The sequence below is a fragment of the Chanos chanos genome, chromosome 9 (assembly GCF_902362185.1).
Source record: "Chanos chanos chromosome 9, fChaCha1.1, whole genome shotgun sequence".
Lineage (NCBI taxonomy): Eukaryota > Metazoa > Chordata > Actinopteri > Gonorynchiformes > Chanidae > Chanos > Chanos chanos.
The window spans coordinates 12,022,798-12,041,752 of record NC_044503.1 but is presented as its reverse complement, the minus strand read 5'-3'; the positions used below and the strand labels follow the sequence as shown (position 1 = coordinate 12,041,752).

At 38.8% G+C, this 18,955-nt stretch overlaps 1 protein-coding gene across 1 annotated transcript; it reads left to right on the top strand.

Annotated features, from left to right (window-relative positions):
* The first annotated feature begins 1,952 nt into the window (after positions 1-1,952).
* On the top strand, positions 1,953-3,890 carry LOC115820962 (thyrotropin-releasing hormone receptor). The gene is made up of 2 exons (XM_030784686.1): positions 1,953-2,747; positions 3,468-3,890. The coding sequence occupies exons 1-2, from the start codon at positions 1,953-1,955 to the stop codon at positions 3,888-3,890; spliced, it is 1,218 nt and encodes a 405-aa protein (XP_030640546.1).
* The last annotated feature ends 15,065 nt before the right edge of the window (positions 3,891-18,955 follow it).

Genomic DNA, 18,955 nt, shown 5'->3' with positions numbered 1-18,955 from the left:
GAAAAGTGTAAACAGCTAATCTTCCTTTTTATCCACGCCAACACAGCTTTTCCCTTACATTCATCAATTGTTTTAATGATGATTTTTTTTCTTCCTCTGTCTTTTTGAGAGGTGTTGGGGGAGGGGGGGGGTTAGAGCGAGGTGTGATGGGAGAGATTTGAAAAGATGAACCTGAACAAAATCTTTCAAGGCTGCTCATTTCTCATATCAGCCCTCATTACTGCACAGAACAGGCAAAGTGAAAAGTAAGATGATGCTGACCTCATATCGCAAAGTGGAATTATTCTGGAAAAGAAGGGAACAGTCCTGGAGAGGATTCCACTATCCAAAAATATCCCGTTTTCAGTGCATGTTCTCAAACATAAAATCCATGACAGACATAGAAAATGAGAACAAACAGCTGGTGAAATTGAAAAAAAAAGTCAGGCATTTTTCCAAGCATCAACTAAATTTTAATTAATCCAGCCAAATGATTGACAGCAGAGCCATTGGTGAGAACTTCAAAATGGAAAGAGAATGACAGACTGCTCTTCTTTCTGTGAAACTGCATTGGACTGACTGAACTATGTAAGTAGACAGAAAGTGATTTTAAACTGAAATATAACAGTTTAACCTTAAATAATGCTCATAAGGGGAAGGGGAAGAGGGAGAATAGTGGAAATTATGAGCAAATCTGCCTTTATGTCAAATATGAAAAAGCCTGAACTTATTTTCTCACAGACTTTTAGAAAACGAGCTAACCAAACTGTCATGGGTCCACTTAAGGCAAAGGCTGGATTGCAAAAGAAACTTATTCTATTTATGACAAACTATTGCTTCATGCAACAGAAACAGCAGGACTGACGGATACAATTCCGCCAGCGGACTGACATTGTCTTTTAGACAGCAGAGTCGATTATTAGAAACAACCTGCCAATTTTAAAGGGATCTTGTGTGCAAGGTAAATATCCTGTTTTCAACACCTGATTTGATTGTGAAGCACATAGATGTCTAAGAGAGTGTGAAAGCTGTTGATGGTAAAGTACAATGTGGCATATAAGCTGAGAGAGCTTTAGGCTAGATTTTAATTGCAGGGTTCACCATTGTGCTGCTGACTCAGAAGAGCTGAGAGAGGGACCTGCAATGGCTGAATGAGGAGAGGACAATAAAACACCTCCAAACATCACAGAACCTGCCTTTCCACAGAGAGAGTTTGAGAGGGAGGGAGGGAGAGAAAGAGAGAGACAGACAGAGAGAGATAGAGAGAGAGAGAGAGAGAGAGAGAGAGAGAGAGAGAGAGAGACAGAGAGAGAGAGAGAGTGGTGGGGTAGACGGTGAGAGGCAAGCGAGAAGAGAAAAAGAGAGAGGTGGAGAGTGAGAGAGAAGGGAGTGCAGTAGAGAGGAGGAGTGAGAAAGGAAAGAGGAGGTAAGAGAGAGAAAACAGAGCTTGAGAGGAAGGAAGAGAAGTAAAGAGAGAGCAGCATCACTCTTGTTAGGGTTTTTTTTTTCTTCTACTGGTAACAGGCAGTACAGTAAAGAGACAAAGAAAAGTGAATATTTGAACAGCATCCAAATGACTGAAGTCCACGTCACTTGTGCGACTCTAATTGCTACAACTGCTCAGCTCTTTAAAGCTCAGAAGATTTATAACCATCTTCCAAAACCAGTCTAAATCATGGTAAGCTCTTGGTTTTTTTTCTCACTAGTTCAAGGTGGCTCTGAATGGCTCTTACATTCTTGAAATTATGATATTTAAAGAGTTAGTTTGGTTCTTCTTTCCCTGAAATAAAAAGAAAAATACATTTCTACTTTTTTTTTTTCATTTAAACAGAATATCTTAATTTTTAGGGAATATCATCTTTTTGCTCATTCTGTGAATACTACAAGGATTGTTATCTAACCCACTGAACATATCCCAAGAGAAAGAAGAGACAACAGAGGTTGGAGGAGAAAACAGCATTTTACTCAACAGAATGGAGAACACAACAATCTCTCTTGGCACAGACCTAAACATCAGTGACAGTGATTCTCTGGCTGAGATGCCGGAGAATTCTATCGAGGTTCAGATCGTCACCATATTTCTAGCGCTCCTGATATGTGGAGTGGGAATAGCTGGAAATATAATGGTGGTACTGGTTGTGCTTCGTACCAAACATATGATGACTCCTACAAATTGCTATTTGGTGAGTCTTGCCGTTGCTGACCTCATTGTACTCCTGGCTGCAGGTTTGCCCAACATCTCTGAGGTGGTAGCCTCCTGGATATATGGATACACTGGGTGTTTGTGTATCACATACCTGCAATATCTAGGCATCAACGTTTCTTCTTGCTCCATCACCGCTTTTACAATAGAGCGCTACATAGCCATCTGCCACTCCATAAAGGCACAGTTTTTATGTACGGTGTCCCGAGCTAAGAAGATCATAGCTGGCGTTTGGATTTTCACCTCTGTTTACTGCATCATGTGGTTTTTCCTAGTTGATACAAACGAGACCGTTTATGCCAACGGTGTAGTAGTTCGGTGTGGCTACCGTGTGTCCAGAAATCTCTACATGCCCATATACTTTCTGGACTTCACTTTGTTTTATGTGATTCCTCTGATAGTGGCTACGGTGTTGTACGGGTTGATAGCTCGTATACTGTTCATGAATCCTTTGCCTACAAATCTCTCTGAGCGAGGAAACGATTCCATTCACCAAGGACGCACCAACAGTACGGTCAAAGTCTCGTGTAAACCCAACAAAGGGGCAGTGTCTTCAAGAAAACAGGTGTGAAGTTTCATTCTCTTTTCAACTGCAGTAAAAAAAATCTTGACCGTCATAAAAGCTGATTAAAGAGCAAAGTTCATTTTTAATAAGATCAGCATTTGAGCAGATGTATTTGAAGAAAAAAAAATCCCCAAAAAAAGTTTAAGAATGCACAGAAGTAATATGAAATATCAAATTTTGAAACGAAACCGTTGAAAAGAGTTTCGACTTAAAAAGAGTTTTGTTGTTAAGTTTATATCGAAAACAAAGACGACATCCAATGTTTGTATAGCTTTCTGTAAAACTGGCACATAAGGAGGTGTATTGGTCTGGGAAGAATACTTCTGGAATATCAAAGGAGAGACTTACTTGTTGAACTTTATTGTGGAAATGAGGAAGCCTTAGCCATACTGTATGGGGCTCTTCATTGAAATACAAAGGGGAAAAGAAAAATTCAACCCAGCTGAATTCTAAAAATAACCAAATGGAACCACACAGCCCTTTGAATTCCCTTTACAAAATCAAGTCCCCTTAGTTACAACATCCAAATGACACAGCCTATAATTGAAGAAAAAAGGGAAGAAAAAGATTTTCAGCGTAGAATATGTAATTAACATTTAATGGGAGTTAAAAGGTTTATCTGGTGTATGCAATACCAACATGTTGCTTATACATTAATAGTGAAATAAATATGTTATGGTGGTTGAGTGCTATTAAAGCCTATTGACCTTCCTGTGGCAGGTGACGAAGATGCTGGCAGTGGTGGTGATCCTGTTTGCCCTGCTCTGGATGCCGTATAGAACGTTAGTGGTGGTCAACTCCCTCATGGACCCCCCTTACCTCAACACATGGTTTTTGCTCTTCTGTCGTATGTGCATCTACACGAATAGCGCCATCAACCCTATCATCTACAACGCCATGTCCCAGAAGTTTCGCGCTGCCTTTAAGAAGCTTTGCAAATGCAAGGGCAGACAAGGCACTGAGACGACAGCCAAGTACAACGCGCCCGTCTACTACAGTGTCATGAAAGACTCGTCTCACGACAGTCCGGAGCACATGACCGAACAGGAGGACGTCAGCGGATACTCGGTCACGTCCAAAAGGGTCAACTTCTCAGACAAGTGCAGTGACGGAGACACAGGTGGCATGTATAGCATAGCTTGATTTGTGTTGCGAGTCAGAGAATTGATTTCATACAACACATGAGAATAAATCTGAAACAGGGACAGAGGAAAGTATGGAAGAAAAGGGATTTCTCTGGTCAACAGTTTTTTTGTTGTTGTTTTTTTTTTCATTTCCGGACTTAACCAGAAAGACCTAAGCATGATCGATATTTAATTGTGACATTCTCAGGTGTGTTGTGTGACTAACCCCCCCTCCCCCCCCCCCCCCCCCCCCCCCCCCCCGCCCCCACCCACCCCCACACCCCAAGAAAGTGAAATATGAATAACACGTACCCTCACTGTTCAATGAAGTTCAATGAACTGAAATTTTATTTTACATTGTGCAAGGTGCAACCATATTACTTCATAATATCATTCAGTGTTCAGTAGAGTTCATTTGTTTTGATCTAGTGCACATAACTGTCCTGGTATGGCTTGGTTTGACTTAGGAAGGTACAGAGAAAGTCAAATTCATATTAAGTGTTACATATGTCTTCTTCACCAATTAATCAACCCAATAATACTTACTCCATTTTACCTCCATTACCTTTGCTCTGGGGTATAATACTCATCCAGGGGTATGATAGAGTGTCAACTTAAAGAGATCCTGTTAAAGAAGCACTTAATTATAATAATTTCTTACAGGCCATGATATAACCTACCCATCTCAGCTGTATTTTAAAATGTTGGAAAAGCAATCATTGCATCACACTAGTCCATTTCAAATTTAAAGCACAAATGTGACTGAAATGCTATTGATGTCCTAAAGTGTGTTTATTTGATAGGTGAATTTCCATTGTGTATATATTTTAAATAGGTCTGGCAAGTTGTTCTATATTGCTTTATGGATATTGATGCATCACAAAAATGATTTGATATAACTGATATGATTCATGTAAATTCATGCCTATATTTAATCTAGTTGTGAAGTTATGTTATGGTTACTTTGACAATAATTGGTCAAATCATACTTTGAATGTGAGTTCTATAGCCAGTTTCAGTATGCCATTGTCTCTATATATTACTCGTGGGGTATTTTACTGATATTTGGATTGTAATTCACAACACAAGACTATTATGTTTGTCAGCTGAAAATGTAGTATTGATTTTTTTTTTCCTATGCAGTTCAATCTTAGAACGTTTTATTTGAGGTGGGATTACACTTTGGTAATATTTTTGAAGACTTGCTAAACCAATAAGATGCCGAGAACACAAAGGGTCTATACACAAGCAAAATTTGATGAGAACAAAGAACAATTAGGCAAATGAGTCACAAACATTAGTCAAGATAGGCATTAAGCATTTGATAATGGGAACCAGGCTTTAAAAAAAAATGACTACAATAATCACCGTGGTTTTCGGTTGGATTTGTGTTTACTAGATCTCACCTGGACATGTGTCATCGTGCACATGAGTCACGTAACACAGCCCTTGCCAGTATAAATTGTATTTCCCTGAAAATATTACTTTTTGAACCCGAGACTGGGTTCTAAAAATATCGCTACATCTTGTATATTTATATATTTCTGAAATATTGATATTCTGAGCACATCCACTATTACTCAGCTGGAGACAATAATCTTTGATTGTGTCACCACATACATGACAGTAGCAGTAAGTCATGATCATTTTTAGGTACAAGACTGTGGAGAAAAACAACCCTGTAGAGAGAAAATGACCAGTTACCTGTCATCCCAGCCCTGTTCATTAGAAAATATTTTGAAACGTAAATGATGTTAAATTTTTGTAAGTTTTTAATGTGTTGTCTTGAGCCTAGCTGTTGGTTCACTGCTTAACTGTTTGTCACTAGAAAGTTTACTATTACTTGCAGTATTACGTTTATTTAATTCGTGTTGAGAACTCTGAAAATCTTTTTTTAAACTACTCTTTGCACACTTTTACTTAGCTACACTGTAATTTTTCTTCAAGTCACATGGTTACTCTATAAGCATGACGGATTTGTAATTAATGGTTGATATTAAAATGACATATTACTTTCTCCTGATGAAAGATTGTTTGTGAGGATTAATGTTAATTTGGTGTTGGGGTCTACTGAACAAATTGAAGTTTAGAGACAAACTGAATGTATATGGAAATATACGCTTACATCAAATATTTGTTGTTCTCCTCTAAGCTTCAAGATCCAGTATTTAATTTCACTGGATGAAATATTGGGGATGTAAGGAAAAAATGCCAAAATGACTTGATTTCCCATATGTCGCACACAGATCATTTTAGTCTGACAAGATAACCAAATATGATCTGTAGCAGTATATTTAGCATGTGAACTGCCTATGCATCTACCTCCCTTTGATCATATTTCAATGATTAGCCCCATGTTTTTAAACAGGTACTCCACCACTTGATGAGGTGCTGAATATTTCTAGCACAATGAATAGTCTTCCATCAGTAAATTTTTTCTCAGTATTGGTGTTTGGGGAGCTCTTAAAAGCTAAAACGCAACATCCATATAAGTACTATTGTTTAGTGTTCTTTGGAGTTGATGAGGCATTTGGTGAGCCAGTTTTTTCAAGTACATATCTCGTTTTTAATGAAAACTGTAAAATAGCAGAACAAATCACCTAATGTTAATTTGCAATCCTCAAAAGCTGAAGAAAAACCAGACAGAATGAAACTGACTATTGAATCATGAAGCAAAAATCAGTGCTTCAAGGGGAGAGAGAAACAACAGGAGGGAAAAAGCACTTGATAAAAAAATTTTTAAAAAACCCTCACATGTAGAGAATCTGAAATGGTTTAAATGAGGAAATGGCAAAAGTAAAATGGATCAATTATGACGGTATGATGTGTACATTTACATCAATTCAACAAAGCTATGACGCTATTGTAGTCTATGAATAAATAGTGAACAGTTCATTTCTAATTAAAAAAGAGAAGAATGTTCTGTCAGGTTTGCTGCCACCAAGCAGTTCATTACATGCACCTTTGGAGACTTAAATAGGATATTAATTGCCAGGTTAGTAGAGCTCTCATGTTTAACATTATAACAGCCCTTGGTCAAAGGTCTCCATTATTCATGATGAATGTGAGAAAGAAAAACGTGAACGTTAGTTTCAAAATATGTTTAAAAATTGAATGTGAATCTTTTGAACTTGCATTACATTGCATCCAGCTTTGAATATACCCTCATTTAATCCCCCCAAACAAAGCACCAGTGCTCCTGGGTTTAAAATAAGGCATACAACCAACACACCATGGCGTCTAGATGGTATCTATACTAGTGTGTAGACCACTGGATGGCCTGATTATGGTTTGGTATAAAATTGAGTGTGTCTGTAAGTGAAAATGACAGACAGGTAAAAGATGATTCCCAGTGCCCCACTGGTACAGCGGGAAATGAAGTGCTGATGCAGCTGTCAGCATGGCTTACACAGTACAGCCTGTACTCAAACTGATGCGGTGGGAGAAGCTATAAGACTCCAGCCTGCTTCAGGACAGGTATTTGGTGATGTGGCTTTGAAATATGATGAATTAACCCAGGTAACTTGAGCACAAATCCAGTGAAACTCTGTTTCTTGTTTTAGGAGACCTATTCAGAACTATCCTGAACTATTAGAAGAGTCAGAAACGTTACTGTAGGTCGGCATGCTCTGTTGTTTGTCTTTCTTTTTTTTTACTTTTGAAAGCACATGAAAGGAAAAATCTGACGTTTATTTTGCCTGTTTGGATCCGTTGGGATAGTGTCAAAGCAAAATTCCTCTGCTCAGGCTCACCTATCGAACACATGTACAAACAACGCTATTTTCATTAACGATTTACATTCACGATTTAATTCCTAATATTATTTATAAACACTGCACTTTTTAGCTCTGAGACTCACAGAGTTCTAATCAGCGACAGATCTCCAGTTATGTTTTGACAGTGTGATAACAAATCTGTTGCATGCGCAGTGAAGGCTTATTCCCCCCCCCCCTCTTCCTTTAAGGTTTCTCATTAGATTCCCTCTCACTCCCCTCCTTCTCCGTACAGACGACTTACAGCGTGACAGCAAAGCTGCTCTTGGTAAATAACGGGTGTTACAGGAGGAAGTGCTGCAGCTTTCAGCTTTATAGCCCGGCGCTAGCCTCCAGATGTCCCCTAATGAAGTGACAGCCGAATATACATGCATGAACTTCTCTGGCTGATACAGTAATTATAGCAATCCATGAAAAGCGGAGGAGAATATGTGACCATCATGAATTTCAATGCAAGGGTGCCGACCAAATGAATATTAATGCGCATGTTCACAATTACGGACCCTCAGAAAGAATTCGGGACTTTGGAAACGATGGTTTACTTTTCCTGGTGCAGTGACAGTAGGCGATTCGACACTGCTGAAGCCGACCAAGTGAGCGCTTCTGTTAGATTTAGCCAATCATAATTCGACAGAGAGGGTAGAGTGCATTCAAAGGCACCCAGCCTTTCATAATTCACTGTGATTTCAAAGCCAAAGAACTTTTTTCATGTAAAATTCACTGAAAAAGTAAAATTATGCGAACGTGGCATAGAATTATGAACAAACTCCTCTGACACTAAAGCTGATTTTGTGGAAAACACCAAAGGAACGTGTATGTGGAATTAGAGGGTTAAAATATTTTTGTTTACAGGGAATTTGTGACCACAATTACCATCTAAAAATATTAGAAATGTCTGCCATTGCTGTACAGTTTTTAAAAGGAGACTGCCATTGAAAGTCCCCAAGAGACAGCACACAGCACCATCTAACAAGTACCCTCCTTTCCCATTGCCTGAGGCAGATATTCAGACAATACAGAACTTAACAAGAAGAGAAACAAGAGGAGAGAGAGAGAGAGAGAGAGAGAGAGAGAGAGAGAGAGAGAGAGAGAGAGAGATGGAGTACAGAATATTTCTCTTACTCCCTTGCGTCATAAAAGCAATAACAATGATACATTGCTCAAGATTAGCTGCTAAAGGGAACAAAATACACATTTCACAGTGCCAGGAGAGGAATAACACTGTTCATAATGATGAGTGAAAAACTAGTTAAATTGTAAGTAATGCGTTTTCTTATTAAGGTCTCGAACAGTTTGTTTTCCGAGTAGATGCAAAAAAAAACATTACTTTGCAACTCAAGATTTATTGTACATAAACTTCAGTGTTTATTTCAAAAATTACTTCTGCTACTCCATCTTTCGAAAGGTTGTTCATGAAATAACAAGGTTTCAGGCAATCAAAAGCTGAAGTGACATGCATTTTCACAGATTTAAAGCTCAATCATGCTGAAGAACCCGATGACTGACTTTCTGCTAGTATTGCTTAGAGAATGGAAGAGAATTTCGTTTAAAGCAGTGCTTGGTAATTTAAACATTGTCTATGCGAAATACAGCTTTAGCCATACCCCCCCCCCCCCATACCATACTAATGAAACCAGCACTGTCAAAGTTAATTACAGAGCTCCGGCCTAAAAGGAGTTCCTGTAAACACCAGCGAAATACAAAAAAGGCTCTTAAATAGAGGCTTCCCCAGACAACAGCTTTGTTTTTAATTCAACGCCATTAAAAAAAAAAGAAAATATCTGAATGATACATCATTAGTCACTGGCTATTAAGAAAAACTTTTTGGTTTTGTGGCACTTTTTGTGCTTGTCCCGAATGAAATAATGCACACATAATCAAATATGACAGTGAAGATTTCAGATGCAATCCGTATTCATTTAATAAGTGTCAGGGACTGATATTGTTAATTAATTGTGTCCTGTCATTCAGAACATTGTGACTCTCAAGAGGCAATTTTTTTTTTACATTTGTCTTGCTACTGCATGAAGTTTTCGCTTTGCATGAAAATGGCCTGGTTGTGCAAGTACAGCAGACATCCAATGACAGATTATCTGTCGCAATCTGTTGGTTTAATTTTAATTACATAAAATTATGTCGTACCGCACAATGCACCACAGTAACCTCATGAACCAAATAACAATGATGCATCACAAGTATGAATTTGATCAAATAAGGCTCAAATTACAGATATTGACTTTTAATAAATTTGTGTTAGGCTGTTGCTGTTGCATATTTACTAAAATATGATATATATATATATATATATATATATATATTAATATGGAGAAAATAGAAATGACCTGTTTCAGATGTTACAACTTTCTTTATCTTTTGCCTTAGGGAAGGAGTTTTACACTTCTGCTTGATTCCCAAATTGAGTCCACGGGTTAGAATAGATTCAGCAAAACAAGGTACCTGTTTAGTTAGCTAGCTCCTTAGCTAGGCATCTAGACTAAATAAAAATGTGATACAGCTATCTGTAAGAGCACTTGCAGTGTACATACATTAGTATTTAGTAATGCATCATTGGTAAAACTCAATATTTACAACTTCAAAGAAAGCTTGCTGTATTACCTACCTCACACACTGCAGTAGGGTGACAGGGTTACAGCTCAGACGGTATTAAGTCCCCTCTGACATCTGAACATTCTAGAGTGTGGCTAAACCTGAAAACTTAAATGAATGGAATAGATGTAAGTTTCGGGCAGCCAAGAGGGCACTTCCTCTCTAGAGAGCACTTTCACGCCACTTTTTAAACCATGGAGGCACCAGGGGAGGTGGTTGCCCCCAGGCCCACCACCCCTTTCCCACACACACACAATGAAGTGCCCTTGCACTGGGGACAAAAACATCCCAGTGAAGAAAATGAGATGCAGTGTCCTACAGCCTCCCCTACAACATGCCCTCTAGGGCAGGCTTTCCAAAAGCAGGTGCCGTGACGACAGTCTAGGGGTGCTGCCAAATACTTTGATAAGATTTTGAATTTACATCTGAAACCCTGCTTACATTCAAAACACATTATATGGCTGCTAACAAATCTTTTCTGCGTTTTCGCGAGGGGCCGATAAGTTAGGCTAATATCTAGCTAACATTCTGACGTAATCTCATCTGTGCTGTCCCTGTTTTGTTTTTTATCCGCACTCGGGTACGGGCCAGCAAAACGGACCAAGTGTGAAAGCAGCCTAAGAGTGGAGTTACCAGTGGGCTAATTACAGAAGGCCAACGAGAGAAAGAAAACTGAAGCACATATAAAAGGAGCTTTTTGTGCTGTTTGTGAAAGGGCCTAAACATTTTAAAGGTTCATAGATCCCCGTGTGTTTTTATCATAGAGGTGTGCTTATACTTTTAATCTGGATCGCCTAATAACATAATATTAATCTTAATCGAGGATGAAGACTATTTCATCATACATGATGCATCATAGCTTTTTGCGCGCTGGTAGGGCCCCATGTCATGCAGTAGGTGCCCTTTTTATTTTTTCGTCCCTGCCCTTCAAACAGCCTGAGTTCGCCGCTGGTGAAAAGATCTTGTTAAAACGTGAAAAACCTCGTTATCACAATAAACGTTTCACATTATAACGTGATACTGATCCGTTTTTCTTTTTCGGGCGTGGCAGCAATACGCTGCTATACGTCTTTATCGTGGTCCATACTCAATTCAGCCTGAAAAATATGAGCAATTTTCTTTCCATCCATACAGCAACAAAGTTTTTGAATGAAACTTTCTACTAATAAGCCTCTCTCCAGGGTTTACCAATGCAAGATAATGGGTTGGACCGCTAACTAATTGATTATCTATCCAGCTTTGATCTGAGGAAACACAGTTACATGAGGCAACAAATATTTTTGAATGTTTATAAAGGACACTACACTAGACTTTTTTTTCCACATCTCCATTTCTGTGATAATGTCGACATGTATAGACCCCTGGCAAGTAAACAGCTGGATTAAACAGCCGAAATAGTGGACAACACAACTCATTCACACCATTGAAAAAAAAGAGGGAAATTAGGGGTGTTTTTTCCAACACAAAAGTCAACAAGTTAATTTTGACAGGCCTACCTTTGCCAATAAACAATACTGTCTGAAAACAGCGACATATTGTCTATGTGGGGATTCGGCGCGCACGTGTGTGTGTGTGTGGTTGTGTGTGTGTGCGTGTGTGTGTGTGTGTGCGCATGTGTGTGTATGTGTGTGTGTGTGGGTGTTTGTTCAACAACACAAGCTCCACAGTGTTCTCGACCATGAATCTTATTCAAGAGGAGCACTAAGTATCCAGGTTCCATTTAAAATTCATGAGTGCTGCTACAGCCCATTCATGTGAACATGTTATTCCACGGCCAGAGTCAGACATATCTATGTGTCCTGCCCTTCTCATTGGCTCCCACATGTCATTATCAGAGAGGTGCTGAGTCTTTTCGAGGACGACGGCCCCCTCATCACAACGATCCAAACAGACCTAATCAAAGGACAGATGAAGGCAGACAATGAGCTTTCTGTGCCAAAGCGGCGATGATTCACTGTCCTCAATTTCAAGATGGCCATTATAATGTGTGGAAGATAGAGTTATTTTAATTTGCGTTCGCTAATCCTAATCTCTCTTTGAATAATTCATTATTATTCACTCACCATGAAACCGTGGGTCATAAAGGTAGCTGTCAGACTGAGAAAGAAATTGTTTACATCTGCCTTTCTTGCCTTGATATCATTTCCTGCTGTGTTAATGCATTTCAGATCTGTAAGAGTTTGAGGGATCCTGAAGTAACCTTCTGTATTAGGTTACTGAGTTTATAATAAGTACAAATTCATTTTGTTGTCAGTTTATGGGCAACGAAAAAAGAAGAAAATCATAATGATGTTACTTAGAACTTAAAAATCAATTACTTGTCAATCTCAGTATACAGTCTAGAGTGTGATGTAAAAGTCTTCATGGGGTAGAACTCTTTTTATCACTTGTTTAACACTGTAGGACTCAAACAGATAACCTCTAATGTTTTAAAAACCTCTGATGTTCTGGCAAGCGTGTGCAATTTGACACATTGCATAAATTAGATTCATTGAAGTCTGTTATCTAGTTCACTTATTCTCAAAGAAATAAAAAGTAACCTGTAGTTCTGCATTCTTTGAAAATGCAATCAATATTATATATAGGAGTGGTAAAAAAGTAAATAACTAATATACAAATATACTTTTGGTGAACGCAGAGCAGAGCTAAGCTGCCATGGACAGTCATGGTGGGTATAATCAAAATGAAGAATGAAAATGTTCTTGATGCATCCTGAGTGAGGACAGCACTTGGATCATCTCTCCAAACTCTCTGCCCACACAGCAATTATCACCAAGGGACAAAACATCACAGGGGCTTGGCTAAAATGCATCATTCATCACCGCTTTGCTTAAAATGGTTAATGTTGAAGTTGGCTGAGCAGGTGGACCTGAAACAGAAACTTCTATGCTCTGGCCAAACATGAATGAAATACAACAAAACACTAGAGCTTGTCTTTGAGAGTCTACTCGTGGTCATTCGTGCTAGATTCTAACAAATGATGAAGTGAAACGAAACAAAAAGATGAGGTTTGGATATGCTCAGGAATTTGTGTTTCAGATTACATGTCAGTCTGTTTTGATTCTCACGGATTACAAACACAGATCATGGGTGAATTACTGTGGGTGCATGGAAGAAACACTATGCAGTGTTTTGTAACAATGAAGAAGATGGCTAACACCCAGATAATAGAAAACATGAATAATTTTCATGGTATTCATTGTCTTTAGTTTAAGATACCAACAGCTGCCAACTTTGAGCAACACCTCAAAGGACAAATTGTAACTAACTACAAAAAAACAATTCAAAATACACTGCTGTGTCTCGTCCTCAATTCTTCACTTGTTTTCTTTTCCATATCCTGGACTATATGAAAAGCAAAAGACACTTACCCATCTGCAGCCAGTAGATAAATGAGACATTTTGAAACAATAGCTTTCTGAGTCTTTCACAGACTGCAGTATAATCCGTTATTGTGTGAAAAATGTTGCAAAGCGGTCAAGATAAACCAAAGAGCCAAATTAAACACATTGTCCCTATAATCAAAAGTTTCCAGCTTGTGATGTGATATTTGGTACATGCCAAAACTTAAAAATGAAAAAAAAAACCTGCTCTTACTGTATAAGAGATAGGAACAGAATTTGAGGGGTTTTACTCAAGAGTTATTTTCTTTGATTGTTATTTCTTAAATGAAAAAAAATGCCAGAAGATTGATTATATAGGTTGCTCTGCTTTCAGAAATTCCAAACCTCTCCTGAATGGTCATCTTGGCTATTTTACCAATCCATATCTGTAAATATTTTAGCAATATTACCATGACACAGCCAGATGGGCCACAGTTGAATCTGTGAACTTAAACCCAGAGATTCTATTTGTTTACTGTGTGGTGGACAAAGGGCTCTCACTCAAAATTAATGTTCATGTAACTTTTTTCTGCAAACTTTGTGTGTGTTTGTGTGTGTGTGTGTGTGTGTAAAACATGTGATCTATTGAGTGAAATTTATGATAAAAATGTTAATTGAGCAGGTAGAAAAAATATCCTAAGAGAGTGGATAACAGTTTAACACTGAGAATTCTGGAGTTAGTGAGTTTTTTAAGGCGCCCCAGACATTAGTAATTACATCACTATTCTTCCATTGCAAACTGGACCATTATTAGTGAGAACTTTATCACCATGAATGGAGAAAATAAGCACAAAACTACATCTTAATAATTAATATCTAAAGCACAGAGCTGCACGGCCAGTGGAATACAATAGAGCGGGGTGAATTAATTTCATACTTGATGACATAGAAATAATTGAAGTTCACAGTTCATGAAAATCCAGCTTTGAACCTAATTTTCTCTGAAATTTTGCAACCCACAGGAAAAAAATAACATGATAGAATATAACGAAAATATTGATTATTGTAAATTATTATTATATATAATAGCTGTTGTGTTTGTTCTAATTGCTGTCAGTTTTTGTTGTTTTATAGCACTTGTTCTTCCTCTGCCATCTCCAACCCTTTCCCATCTCCTACACTATACCGTCACAAAGGAGACCAACGTACAGACCTGACTCAAGGGCTCTCGAAGATCAGTATCACAAACATTTTAATATTAATAATTAAGCTTTCAAGAAGGCCCTAGAATGCTCTATTTTTGCAAGGCTTTTCGTAGCACTCGTTAGCCCGTTTTTTATTTCCTTCGCCAAAACAAGAGGAGGACTTTGTTCCTCATGCGTATTAGCATCACAATGGTGTGATGATGCAGAATTAAAGGGTGGTTGCTATGAGACGAATGGAAGGGTCTGATATATTGGTTTTATCTGTTGTCACAGGCTAAGTAGCACGGTGGATGACAGAGCACCTAAGCCACCCCCCTGCCAGTCTGTCCCTGGGAGGAGCCACCCAAAAGGGTTATTAATCTCCAAGCCAGTGGACCACCCCCAGCCTGCCGGACCAGTGACCGCAGTGTTTATATCTCATCCATGGAGTTTATCACTGTCCCTCACCAATGTACTGTAAAAAAAAAAAAGTGCCTTTTTCAGTGGTGGTTGTTTTGCTGAGTATATATTCTGTTATCAAGCTCCCCTTAAATCTTTCTTTTTTCTTTTCTTTTATCAACTAGTCATCTTATTAGTCTCATAGCCTTGTGGGTAGAAATTCTGCAGCATAAAAACATATTTCAAAAGGTGGCTCAACCTCAAAGTCCTTTTACCAGGGTGATAATGATGTCATTGTCCCTCTGTCTGGCGGCTGATGGTTGCCATGGCTAAGTGCTTAAAAAAAAATGATATGAACTGCCTTTCCTTTTCTTCTGCCCAATCAAGAGTCAGGCTGAGAGAGAAAGTGATACAGTAGATGCATTGGGGGATAGGATTTATGCTATTTTCATGCTCATTTGATTAAAAGAATGGAATTATGCGATTTTAAGTGATGGCGACGAGGAGGGGGGGGGGGGGGGGGGGGGCGTGTGACTTCAAAATAAAATTCATTGTGACTCCTCAGTAGCCAGCGTGTATGTGTTCGTCTCAAGGGTAAATAGAGGAAAAGCCACTACAAGACAAGATGGTAATGCCACTAATTTAGCAAATGTCTGGATGAGTTTGTAGATTAATCATAGAAAAACTGAAACAGTGTGAACAGGATTACCAGAACACCTATTTTGAGTAAAGGTCTTGCGGATAGGGGCGTGCGTAGTGGGTGGGGTGGGTAGATGTAAAATCGAAAGTGCTCATATGGATAACGGTTATAAAGCGTAGAAATCACCACTTTAGCCCGATGTGTCAGACTAACACATATCCTAATGTAAACAGTGTAATGGTCCAGTTGTTGTAATAAAGCACATCCCACCTACCCGCTGTTGGGTGACTGTGTGGTGCTGCAGGACTCGAGATGCCATAATACATCCATTAAGACAAAAACAAACACGATAATAGCTATTTAATGCATTCAAAACAACATCATAAATCTGTGGAAGACAGTAAAGGTCAGTCAGTGTCTATGCTACTGTACCTGAAAGCGCTTTGAACACACACATTTGATCTCAAGTTTGGTTTACATAGTCGCCACTTTTTTCTTTTTCTTTCTTTTTTTTTTTTGACCATCGTAGCATATAGTGAGGTTTGACATGACTCCAGAATACTCTTTACGGTCACTTACAGAGGATATTGATTACGCTCGTCACTCCTGAGGTTTGTTGCGTTTGACACGCAAAGACGACTCCACTGAGTCAAATATAAGCACATGGCTTTAAAAAAAAAAACAACAACAAAAAAACATTGTTTATAGTTTTGTTTACAGATTATCCACAATATGAGCAATTTCAGCCAGCACACGCTGTGACCACTAACGTTTGTCAAATAGGCACTCTTGTTATTGGAGAGGTATCCTCTGTTCTTTCTCCATAAAAGAAACAGCGGGAGAACATGTGTTCTGGTTACAGAGGCCAGATTCTTGAGCAAAATCTTATTTACAGAAGAACAGCCCCTCACATTAACACAAGAGGAAAGAATGATGGAGGCCTTATTAGCTTAATTGGATGACACCTTAACTGAAGACAGTTTAGATTCAGCTTATGAAAAGGTCTCACAGAATCAAGATAAATGCATTTGAATCTTCAATACCTGTAAGAGGCAACTAGCTTTTTATAACTCCTACAGCACCTTATCAATGGCAAGTGTTCCTGGCAGATGGATGTTTGTTTGTTTGTTTTTGTTTTTCTGCTAGATCTTCAATATACACGCTGATTATCAATTCCACAACAGTTAAAAGGCCCTACAGCAATATTCACAGCCATTTGAAGAGCTGCCAATGTGGAACAGTGGACCTGACTTTTAATTTGCTCTCAGTTCACTGAAGACACCTCTCAGTTCAACCGAGGACAATGGTAATGTCCTTATGTAAACATGCCGGCAGTATAGAAGAGAAGGAGCTTAAACAGTGCACTGATGATATATACGTAAACACACACACACACACACGAACATATACACACAAAAACCCCACATGGACAATATATTGCTGTTTTCAGACAGTATTGTTTATTGGCAAAGGTAGGCCTGTCAAAATTAACTCACTGGCTTCTCTGTTGTTTGTCTTATTTAGCAAATCTTCGCAGTCTTCAGTCTGTCACTAAACCACTTACTAAAGCTAGTGTGTGTGTGTGTGTGTGTGTGTGTTTGTGTGTGATTTTAAGAGCATTTTGTAAATGTATTTTAAACACACTCATGGTCAAAGGGGTACAACTACAGTATGTTATTTATCCGACAGCACATAGACCAGTTACACGAGAATGACGTGAGTAGTTGTGCCAGGATGAGCGGAGTTTCAGTAACATCATCTCAGTGACTCATATCTGGTGCTTAAATTCCACACAGTTGAGCACAGATGTGATGCAATGCAACAAACAAAGCACGCGGAAATTGAGGACATGTCATTCAAATTCCATGCCATAAATAACTTAGAAGAGGTGATTTACCTTTATTTAGATTTTCAGCGGATCAGACCGCTCAGTCTGCTGTGATAATCTTCACAGGGTTTTATTCAAAGCAATATGTCTGAGATGTGGCTGAAAAAAAAAAAAAGAAAAGAAAAAAAAAGAAAAAAAAGATGGTCTCCAAGCTCTCCATCTCTAATCCCACGAGAGATGATGGCTTCTAATCGTGTCCAAACCAGACTTTGATGACAAAGTGCACAATCAGGTCACCGATATGCTATTTTTAACTTTGTGTGAGAGAAATGAAGGGAGACGGAGACAAGTGAGGTGAACTGTAGCATCATGTGGAATTTATTCTTGGATGATTCGCAAGCGCAGCCATTTTTTATTCATAAGGCGAGTGCCAGACTCCCAGCAGAGAGGCCTGGTCCGGCCATTCAGGTATAAAACCCAGGGCATTTGTGACGGAGAGGTGGTCAGTCAAAATCAATAAAACCTGAGCTTTCCAATCAGGACTTATTGACCATAAAGCAAGCAGACAGGCCAGAGAAGTAATCAAAGCTGAAGTTTGATATTTCAACAAAAATAATACTTTTTTGTATATGTCTTTGCCTCTCAAGGGAGATGGGGGCAGGACTGTTAGTAGAGTTAGTTTCGTTGCGGACGTTTCGGCCGATGAGTCACGGTAAAGTGTAAAGGTTACGCGTAACTTGCGTGCACCTCTACTTCTTTAACGTGGACTTCCACTGTTGTTCCACATCAAAGCACGGTTTATTTGTTCAGATTTTGGAAGGTATTCAAGCATGAGCAATGACCGTTAATCTCAGTCTCTTGAACACGATCTTTAAACACATGCTCTGGATTGTTCTTAGAGAGAGAGATCACGTTAGCCACACCATACAGCGATACAGAGGGAGGCTCCGCGTCAGGAATCAGACAGATTGCTCACTCATGCGGGTGAAATATCGAAACGGGGGGAAAAACATTTGAAATATGAACCCGTTTTTTTTTTTTTTTATGTTTGCTTAACAAGCAACAAACGTCTGTTTCACACTCAATTACACTTCCCGGGCATAAAAAACAATGTCAGTGCACACTGCCACATGAATAGTTCACTCATGAGATACGCTAATAATTACACATTGCATCCCATTCATCAGTACAGAACATTTACAGTCAAAGTCTAATCCAGTTTATATGGCTTGTATTTGAACTGACTCTATGCAAGAAGATACGGTGAAAGGCAATGCAGTTTTTTTCAAACAGAGAGGAGCTTGGATACTTAGATAATGTTAATGGCACA